Source organism: Rhopalosiphum maidis, chromosome 2, assembly GCF_003676215.2.
Source record: "Rhopalosiphum maidis isolate BTI-1 chromosome 2, ASM367621v3, whole genome shotgun sequence".
NCBI lineage: Eukaryota > Metazoa > Arthropoda > Insecta > Hemiptera > Aphididae > Rhopalosiphum > Rhopalosiphum maidis.
Window position 1 is genome coordinate 45,234,289 of NC_040878.1, and position 11,884 is coordinate 45,246,172.

Consider the following 11,884-nt stretch of genomic DNA (forward strand, 5'->3'; position numbering starts at 1 on the left):
TATTACAATAATTTCCGGAAACGGTCTCTATGGACGTATAATAATATTATTGTAATAAGAAAAAGTTATTTCTGTCCAGCCGAAAGGTTGGAAAATAACCTTTTTTCCATCCGCCGACGGGCGGTAGAGTGCCCCACGTAGCTTCTGGAAAGTTTATTGTCCAGATCAGATCATTAAACATGAACGTATCGACATGTTTTATCTATTATATATAATACTTCCGGTCTCTGCGTGGGCTCGTTAGGGAACATAATATTATGAGTACATTACCAGGTATATATAGGTATTATTACTACACCACGTTGATGTGATGTGTTTTTAAAATATCCGTCATCTAGGACTTATCGCAAGGTGCCTGATGAACTATCTGATATTAATGAGATAGCTAATGACAGTGCATCGACATGGCTATCAGCGTCGCCAGGATATAAATATATAAGCATATAAAGAACTGTATTATTATTTAAAAAAAAAAAAGTCTTTTTGCTTACTCATACTATATAATTAATAAAATTTCCAAAAAATTCCCAGTGTGTGATTGTATGTTTGTTTGTATTTAGTTCCGTAGCTCTTTTGAATCGATAAATATCTGACTTAAGTATTTAATATTGAATTTAATTAAGTTATACAAATATAAGTTATATTAACTAAGCTATAAAATATACTTTATCCCATTTGTCGGTACCGAAATTTAAAAATGTCATGTTTTTAGTTTTTTACTGTATCCCAATAACCGTGTATAAAAATATAAACAATTTTTAAATATTTTGTACACGAAGCAGATAAATAAAATGCGGGCCGCCAAATTCCAATCATTGATTTAATTAAATTTTTAAAACCCCACATTTTACATACCTACTCTTTTTTAGAGATTTTGTTTATTTAATACTATTTCGGGTATGAACTTATTAGGTTTTATTTAGGTATAATGTAACTATGCATATACAATATGCATAATTACTTAAGTATTCACTAAATTAAAATTACAGTGATCTACAGGATTTTCCAATAAGAAGAACGCTTTTTTTAAATCGATGGCTATTTTGTTTTTTGTTTTCAACATTACTCTCATATTTTTTTTAATATACTATCATTCCAGATTGTTGTTATGTAATCAGCTTTTAACAAATGTAAATCTTACAAAAGTGGTGGAGACTATGCGATGACTTTGTATCTTACTCGAATGGGTTGCTGCTCCCAATGTGTTAACGATTCGTTGGCTAATAAAAAATTTTAAAAAAAAAACTGGGACCCTGCGAGGTTAAGGCGTCCTCTTGAAACTCATCAGAGAGAACTGGGAGGTAGTTATTGTAATATGCTCTATCATACTTCGGTCTAACAAGCTAGAGAAGGACAATCGATTGATATTATTTTTCATACGTAATCCGGATATTGTGTACTAATACTGTACATGTCCTTTTTTTTGTATTTGTTTGAAAAATAAAGTGTTTTTTAATTGATTTAAAAAAGCGTTCTTTTTGGGACACTTTGAATATATATTTATATTATTTACACATTTCAAACATAAAATTAATCATATATAACACAATAAACCTTAAAATTCTGATATTGGTGAACGAGAAGAACCAAATACTATATATATAATATATTATATATAATTGTATTAAGTAAGCTATTATGTAAATAACTGATAATTATAATGTATTATAATATAGTTTATATTATTTGCTTAGGAAATATAAAAATACTTACATTATATCATGTACTGCACTTTGTTTTAGTCTATAGTCTTCAACACAAAATAATGTACTAATAAGATTCTATGAGAAATGATAATGAAGTATTATCATATAAAAATAGTTTTTACTTCACATGGCCAATTATAATTTAAGTATATACCACGAGTTCAAATTATTATTTAAATGCTTAATGACAGTCATAGAGTTATTGGTTTTGTGATGGTGTGTTTACATATTTAAAAAGTCCGTATACAAGGTAAGTATATATTATATACCTTGGCTTCTAAAAACGTGAAAATTTGTGTAAACGGCTGACCTTTATTATTATTATGTTACTAAAGTTATCATCATAGTAACTTATTATTAATTAACTATAATTAGCCATCAATATTGTCAAGAGTAGTTTGTAAATAGTCCCCTGTCCGGGTGGTTATTAAGTCGGGAACTCTTACTAATTTCCATATTTATAATTTGACATTCATGCACTACAGTTTATTTAAAGCGAAATAATATTAATGTTGTATGTTGTATACACTTTTCAGTTAAACATAATAGCACAGTATTTTCATTCGAAACACGATAGTTCTATTTAAATGGTTACCTATTGAATAATTTGTTAATAACGTAGAATTTTTTTAATTTTAAATTTATTCATTCTACATTGTCATATAGTTTTTAAATAGATCGTCCAATGCAAATAAACAATATGATATCCCATTAATCGAATTATAATAATGTCCAAGCACAACTTTTGACAGTTGTTATTACCAATTAAAGAATAAATTCAATATGCTAATATATTTTAAAGTTAATATAATTTATTAATACTATACTCTGTTCAGTTTAAAATTAAACCACTCGATTAAAACTCGTCATGTCAGCACATCTCCACCACTTGACGGTCCCACTGCAATTTATGATTCTCTGTATACAAGGTGACAGAACTGACACCGATGATCAACCAGTGGCGTCATTTGTAGGTGGCAAGGTGGGCATTTGCCTGCCCTCGGCAGTAGCGACCGCTGTCGGGCTGGCCGGGCCGGGTATGTGCTAATTTTGGGCCCCAAGCCCTCAAACAATTCATGACATTCATGTCATTGCTAGATAAAATTTAACCATGATTTGTGGATCGTGCTAATACGTAAATGATTATAGGGTATGATATTACACATGGTATTACAGATGTATGACTGTATCACCTGTATCCTTATTAATTTATTAGTTATAGCTTTGAAGAAAGAAAAAACTTCACTAATAAATTTAAATAAACCTGTTGATAAACATAAATTAATAATAAATATTTAATAATTTATTGCAGGTTTTTTTTAATTTTATTTTTTGTAAATAACGTTATATTCATATTCGGCGCATTTAGCACAAAAGTAAATTGGAGTAAAATTCCTCTCAAAATAAGTCATCATATAATAGCTAATAGCATTGAGTATATATTATATACTCAATGCTAGATAATATGTAATATTGGGTGTCACTACATATTATATATTTATTATTAAGTCATTGTTATCTCTCAAAAAAATGAGTTATTTATGCCTAGAGTAACCACGGTAACCTCAGATAACAGTGATAATAACTACTAGTTACTAACTACAGTTATAGTATATATAAAATTATGTAAGAAGGCTGTTAGAATTAAGATAAAGTAATTGTAACATAATTATTAACGAGAGGTTTTTTTTTTTTATAAATATGGACGGATCAAAACTTTTGCCCCTCTCTCAAAAAATGAAATGACACCACTGTAATCAACGAATATCACAGATGATTATTAATTAATGATAAAACATATAGTGTTAGCTTATTAGCTTGGGCGACAGAAGGTAATCCATTTCAAAACAGTACAATCTTCTCCAGGTATAATAGACAAAAGAAATTAAAATTAAAAATACAAGAACAGGGGGTTTGATTCAATGTATGCGCACGAAGAGAATAGAGCCAGTCATTAATAAGATGGGTGTGAAATTGTAAAATGGGTTTCTAAAGTATGTTTTCCGGGCATTGGTGGCAGACATCGAAGGAAAAGTATTAATACCAATTTACTTTAAGTATCATAAATACATTTTTTATTTAAGAATCATTATATACTTATAAAAGAGAAAAATTGATTACATAAAATAAATGTGACTCTGAGACAATATAATATATTATACTAATGTTTAAATTAATGTGTATGACAAACGTTTTACATATAGAAGAAAGACGAACTGAGAGACTGATAGATTGACAGAGTTTTTAACTCATAGAATCCTTTTAGAGGGAAGAATGAAGGACATGGACTTATTCCGATGGACCAAACATAATCAAAAATAAGGGATTCAATCGAAAGAAACGTTTTTAGTAAATTAACAGTTAGCTATAGCTAAGATACTTCAGAAAGTTTGCATGGCACCACTCAAAGTGCTGAGATCGATAATGATATCAATCGCATATCTTTTGAAATAGATACATAAATTCTTATATTACATAATTATTATCAAATACTAAATTAATATAATTATATATTGATACAAACATTAAGTGTTTATATCGACAGTATCAAATTAATAACATTAAACCATTATTTGAAGCTACCCAAGAAAAATAAACGATTACATTTTTACTCAACATTATTATAAAATGCATGTATTAATTGTCATTACTCATTACCTATGTGTAAATATGTAAAAGTATGTTCAAAAATATTAAAAATAAATTTAGTGTTTACAATAATTAAAATTATTATGTGAATTAAATAAATATGAAATATTTTACTCCCTTTCTATCATGTATAGTTGAATTTATAAGCTGATACGATTCATTTTCCGGTTCTAGAATTTAGTAGAACAGACACTATGGAATATGACATGTTCATCACCTGAAAAATACCAGTTGTATTTTCTGTGGGTACATTGTGGTTAAGTAAAAAAAAAAATAAATAATAATGCAATACGGCGGTAACCCTAAATAACCTTTAAAATACTTTTAAACAGCAAATTTTTATAATATTATCAATTAATTATGATAAAATAAGTGCTTACATTGGCAAACATTTCTAGATTTATGATAGACATTGGTGAAACTTTCATCACTCGCCTGTGAGCCGAATTCATGGTCATGGCCAATAACAACGTCTTTTTAAATTTTAAATCCAATGTAGTCCAATTACTACTGTACAATCCAAAATTCACAGCAGATTTCTGCCAATAGAAATTGTCAACATATTTTACAAATTAAATCGGTAGATAATCTGATACCATTTAGTTTATTTTTTGTTTACCTCGGTTTCTATATAATTGAAGACATAGCAATACAAAAATAGTTGAATAGTAACTGACAAAAAACCAAAGAATGCTTTTAAAACAGGTCCGGATATGATTGGAAATCCCATAAGATACGTCTAAATAAAAATGAAAATAAAAATATAATTTATAAAACATTATTTTTGAAAAACATAAAACACTTACTAGTGAAGTGAGAAATATTAATGTTATTACTGAATATGAACCACTGATTATTTGTAATAGTATCGCAGGCTTAATTACTTCAAAAAAATCATCATACTTCCTATAAATGTATGTGAAAAAAAATATACTGATTATAGTACTTATCATAGTCATGCTTGCACGACAGTAGTAAGGTGGTGTAATAACTCTCTAAATATGCTTCGTTACATCAATATTATTACATTGTCATCAGAGCATGTGCTCAACACATTATCAATTTTATCATATTATATTGATTATTATTTTATGTTAAATGATGTATGATTTTAAAATAAAAGTGTTGTTGTAAATCTTATTAAAAGTAGGTAATTAATAAATAATAAAGGAAACATCCGAATAGAATAAAACATGGCGTAGTCGTTAATCTAAATTAGATTCAATTGGATGAAACCTGTGATAGTCGTGCGAGATACTGAGTGTAAAAATAAATAAAATTAAAATTAATTAAATAAATTGAAGAATTTAAGGTCCATAAAAATGGAGTGCAATTATAAAAAAGGTAGGCAAGTGGGTATCGCTCTGCTGTATAGTAGAGATGGAGAGTAGGTTACTGGTCTCACTATATTGGATGTGTTAAATTTGAATGCAATGACAGGTATTATTGTATGCGAATAACGATTCTGAACGGATATGATTTGTCAGTCGATAATAATTAGTAGGATATATATTATATTATTACTTATATAATATTGTATATTGTAATATATCTTTATTTTACGCGATATCGTTAAAAATTAAATTTCATACGCTCATACATTTTTTTCTATATTAACGCTGGAAATTTTTTTTACAGTTATTCGAAAGAAAACTTATGGATAACCTTATTTGGGTTTTTTAACCTTAGGTAAAAATCAGAAAAATTTTATGAATTTTTAACTTCAAAAATTCCTTGGAAATTTTCGCGATTTTGATATATTTCGTAAACATTTGAACTTTAAATGCTTATCAATAAAAATTGTGACTAACGATTTTTGATTTTTTTTATTACAAGAATTACAATTAATAATAAACCTTGTATTAAATTTTAAAGATTATTTAGAAAACCAATTTTTTTTTTATAGGGATTTAAAAAAAAAAAACAACTAGATAAATTTTTCTTTTCAAAGAGAGGCTGATGTCAAAAATCAAAGCATTATTACTCCTCCAAAACACGATGACAGACACAAAAGTAAAAAAAAGAACACACTTCATTGTAAAATCAATACATTCATCTCTCCGTTTAGAATTTAAAATGATAAATAAAAATACAATTATTACAATTTTTTTTTATTGCCATGCATTTCCTTACTTTATGTGATTTACCACATCTATTGCAATCATTAATATAATTAACATTTTTAACATTTGACTTATTAAATTTATCTGATACCTTTTTCATTTAAAATTAACTAAATAAATTGAAGAATTGAAGGTCCATAAGAATAGAGCTCAATAAGCCAAATTTCAAATTCACTTCAAATGTCCGGAAATCTGGCCGAAAATTTTCGTACATTCAGATAAAATGTTCAGATTTATTTTGATACAATAACTAAGACGCATTTTAAAAAAACTCAGGTAAATATTTTATTAAATTTATTAGGCCTTGAGGCTCTAAAAATGTATAATATATTAAAATCTAAAAAAATGGTGTCTGCAAAGTATTGAAAGCTATGGAAGCATATTGCATTCCAAGAACAAATAAGACAATGGAATTATACAAATTCTTCTCCCGTAAGCAAATGAAAGGCGAACAGTTCGACAAATTTTATGCTGACTTGAGAGAGCAGGTGAAATCGTAAGGTCTGGATTCGTGTGAAGATAAATTATTAAAATTACAAGTAATTTTTAGTAAAGAACTAAATTAAAAGTAATTAATAAATAATAAAGGAAACATCCAAGTAGAATAAAACGTAAGGGGTAATTATTATGAATAATATCACAAAAATATTATAATATTATATAGGTAATTGATTATAATGAATTCGAACATAGAAAGATGACTGAACATTCATTACTTTGATGTAAAACTGTTATTTGTTTTTCCTAGGAAACTGTTTTTTGCCCTTGACGATAGACACTATACCAATTATATACACAGTATAATACAAGTAATATTCGTAATAAAATAAAATAAATGTGCTATTATAATATTTTGTTATTTAACAAAAAATATTATCACTTTTATTGTGAAAAACCAAACACAATAATAATTAATTGCGTTGGAGCCGATGTCAACATTGACATTCGACACATAGTCTACAAATGAATACTTTTGTCAATTTAACGACCCTTAGTGGTGGCCTCGATGGGTTAACTATAATAATAATTTATGAAATTTATTCGAATTAATTTTAATAAAAAATTGACCTGAATCAATCGATCCATCAACTGCTCCTTTACTTCAGTAAACCATAACTAAATTAAACAATCTTATCCATAATGTTTGATATAGTTGTTATCTCATAATTTTATTCAAAATGATACCTTTAGGTACAATATAATTTTAACTAACTTATCGTACTCATGCAAAATTCTAATTATATAATATTTTACACTCACTTTATTAATTTTTGATTAAATTGTATGTGGTTGATTAATTCAATATTATAACAATGCGATTTATTATTATAATGATTCTGTATCATACGATTATCTGGAACAGTGATCAATTCAAAAATTATGTATAGAATAATACATTTGCTCAATAGTTGGATTGTCATATACATAAATCTTAATTTTTAACACAATACATTTTTAATCTACCGCTAATATGTTTTTCGTATAGGACCCGAAATCTTTATAGAAACAATCTTCACAAAATATTTAATAATGTTAAGTTCATCGCAATCGTGTTTTTATCAATCAGCGAATCAGCGAATCATTTTCTGTCTGTCTAATTTAAATATAATTAGAACAACATTTAATTGTCCTGGACACAAATTTTAAGTTATTAGATCATAAAAAAAATATTAGTCAATAAATGATTTGTACCAGAAACAAGTTTTAAAATAACAAATATATTTGTTTACGAGTTTATTATGTATTATGTATTATATTAGTATTTTGTTTTTCTTTGCATTTGAATTATTAATAAAATAATTATACAATTATCCAGTGTACTCGTATCTTACAACGAATTATTTTCTATGCATAGTTCAATTTTCTAAATATTTATTCAAATATTCGACTTATACAACAATACCATAAACTAGACTATACTCATATATACATAAAACTATACTATACATTCATTACAGTATATAAACGCAACGAATTCACTCAAAATTATCAATTTTAATACATTCGCTACTTCTTTTAACTAATTTTTATTTTTGTAATTTGACCAATTTTTTTAAAATAATTAATACTTTAATATGTGGTTTCCAACAAATAAAAATATCATTATTTGTGGTGTATTTTTCTGTATACAGTGAAAATTATTTATTAATTCATTAAGATTTCACCGGTTAGATACAAAAATTTAATGGTACGATTAAACGGCTATAGGTGGCACTGCGTAAGCTAGGATTAGCAATCCCCACGTAGTATAGGGATTATTCATGTTTTTTGAAAAATATATATATATATATATATATATATATATATATATATATATATATCAACAATGAAAGAAGAAACACTGAAAACATTAGCTGTTCTCAAAATAGAATCGGAAATCACTAGAAAATAATTAGACTAATAAGATAATAGATATTATTGAAGATATTGCCAATTAGCAATCTAGAAAACTAGAACCATTATTAAAGGTACTTATTGTATTCATATTTTTAGATTTTTTTTTTTTACAATGTATAATATTATATGTTGTTAAAATGTTAAATCTGGATTTCAATAATAGTAATTAACACATGACAATTTGACAAATTAAAGCGAAATAAAGAGTTATAACTAAAAATACATTAAGAGGACACCATACCCACTACGTTGTCTCTGTCTTACTAACGTATATCATAAAAAAATTTCGTTCAACAAAACACATTTTGTAATATTAACTTTAATATTAGAGTAAATTTATCTATTATAAAATTTAAAGGTAAGAATATTATCTATAGAAAATGATATAAACTATGATTGATATTATCATTTTAAAGTGAGTTGTGAACAATTTAAAGTTGTAATATTTTATATAACTGTGACTCACTTTAAAATGATAATATCAATAAAAGTATCTCATTTTCTAGACAATATTCTTACCTTCAAATAATTGATAATAGGTAAATATACCTACTCTAATATTAAAGCTGACGTCGCAATATGTGTTTTACTGAGAAAAATTTGGTATGGTTTACGTTAGTAAGACAGAGACAAATATATCGGGTATGGTGTTTTCTTTAGCAAAATCAAAAAAGTTGATCTTTATTGGGGGAGGGGGGGCGTAACGATATGGTTGACCCAGGACACAAAAATTGTAAATACGGAGCTGTATATAACAAAACTACAAACAATGAACCTGCGGTTTTACGATAAAATTAATCAAACTGATTTATATAATATGTTAAATAAGAATTAAGTTTTTCATGACATTCAACCAGTTTGGATCCCTCAAAATCTATTCGAAAATCCATCCCTATAAGTATTAATATAATAACAACTGCTAGGCATGAACCTGCGGTGTGCGTTGGCGGCGGCGAATGGTCACGATGGCCAATGGCAGCAAAACTATCCGATAAGATGCGGAACTGTGCGTTGAACGTGAAACGCATTGTCATCACGTAGCTGTCGAACAGCAACCAACTAAACACGTTAACGAAACACACTACCATCTCGACGCCGTAGATGAAAGCCCAGACGGTCGGCGCGTTGTACACGGTTACCGGCACCGGCAACCAGATGTTGAAGATGGTAATTCGGTAACGGGACACGGTACCGTCCGCGTTGGTCACCGACAGGTAGTCGTCCATCAGCGATAGCGGTGTCAACATCCAGATGAAGCACGTGACGTAGCTAAGCACGACGAACGTGCGGAGTACCGTGGACAGAGCCGTCCGTGCCTGGTGCGCCGCGCGCTGGTCTCGGAACCCGCAGGACGTGAACTCGTACCGTGCCGCTTCCAGGCCGTCGCGCAGCCTGTCCGCGTTTGTCACCAAAACGAACCCCTTGGACAGGCATAGCAAGGCGTTGGATATCATGGTTGTTGTGAACGCGAACTTCTGCAAATCGTTTACCGCGAAGTACAAGCCGACCGACTGTATGATCTGCACAACGAATGACATAATCATGGACGCCATGTACGCTATCCTGTAGTACCTGTTGGCCCCAGGGGTAGGATTGAGTATTTGATGCAGACCGATCGCTTTAAATAGCCGTTTGTCCACGATGGTTAGGTCTTCCGATGCCGTCGTCATTATTACAATAATTTCCGGAAACGGTCTCTATGGACGTATAATAATATTATTGTAATAAGAAAAAGTTATTTCTGTCCAGCCGAAAGGTTGGAAAATAACCTTTTTTCCATCCGCCGACGGGCGGTAGAGTGCCCCACGTAGCTTCTGGAAAGTTTATTGTCCAGATCAGATCATTAAACATGAACGTATCGACATGTTTTATCTATTATATATAATACTTCCGGTCTCTGCGTGGGCTCGTTAGGGAACATAATATTATGAGTACATTACCAGGTATATATAGGTATTATTACTACACCACGTTGATGTGATGTGTTTTTAAAATATCCGTCATCTAGGACTTATCGCAAGGTGCCTGATGAACTATCTGATATTAATGAGATAGCTAATGACAGTGCATCGACATGGCTATCAGCGTCGCCAGGATATAAATATATAAGCATATAAAGAACTGTATTATTATTTAAAAAAAAAAAAGTCTTTTTGCTTACTCATACTATATAATTAATAAAATTTCCAAAAAATTCCCAGTGTGTGATTGTATGTTTGTTTGTATTTAGTTCCGTAGCTCTTTTGAATCGATAAATATCTGACTTAAGTATTTAATATTGAATTTAATTAAGTTATACAAATATAAGTTATATTAACTAAGCTATAAAATATACTTTATCCCATTTGTCGGTACCGAAATTTAAAAATGTCATGTTTTTAGTTTTTTACTGTATCCCAATAACCGTGTATAAAAATATAAACAATTTTTAAATATTTTGTACACGAAGCAGATAAATAAAATGCGGGCCGCCAAATTCCAATCATTGATTTAATTAAATTTTTAAAACCCCACATTTTACATACCTACTCTTTTTTAGAGATTTTGTTTATTTAATACTATTTCGGGTATGAACTTATTAGGTTTTATTTAGGTATAATGTAACTATGCATATACAATATGCATAATTACTTAAGTATTCACTAAATTAAAATTACAGTGATCTACAGGATTTTCCAATAAGAAGAACGCTTTTTTTAAATCGATGGCTATTTTGTTTTTTGTTTTCAACATTACTCTCATATTTTTTTTAATATACTATCATTCCAGATTGTTGTTATGTAATCAGCTTTTAACAAATGTAAATCTTACAAAAGTGGTGGAGACTATGCGATGACTTTGTATCTTACTCGAATGGGTTGCTGCTCCCAATGTGTTAACGATTCGTTGGCTAATAAAAAATTTTAAAAAAAAAACTGGGACCCTGCGAGGTTAAGGCGTCCTCTTGAAACTCATCAGAGAGAACTGGGAGGTAGTTATTGTAATATGCTCTATCATACTTCGGTCTAA

The 11,884-nt window shown here is 28.8% G+C and overlaps 1 protein-coding gene across 1 annotated transcript; it reads right to left on the reverse strand.

The window, feature by feature from the left end:
• Positions 1-4,458: 4,458 nt before the first annotated feature.
• Positions 4,459-10,545, reverse strand: LOC113552481. The gene is made up of 6 exons (XM_026955356.1): positions 9,790-10,545; positions 7,739-7,815; positions 5,162-5,261; positions 4,975-5,094; positions 4,736-4,894; positions 4,459-4,572 (listed from the first exon to the last, which is right to left on the reverse strand). Exons 1-6 carry the CDS (start codon positions 10,543-10,545, stop codon positions 4,513-4,515), a joined length of 1,272 nt encoding a protein of 423 aa, XP_026811157.1. The 3' UTR covers positions 4,459-4,512.
• Between the last annotated feature and the right edge of the window lie 1,339 nt (positions 10,546-11,884).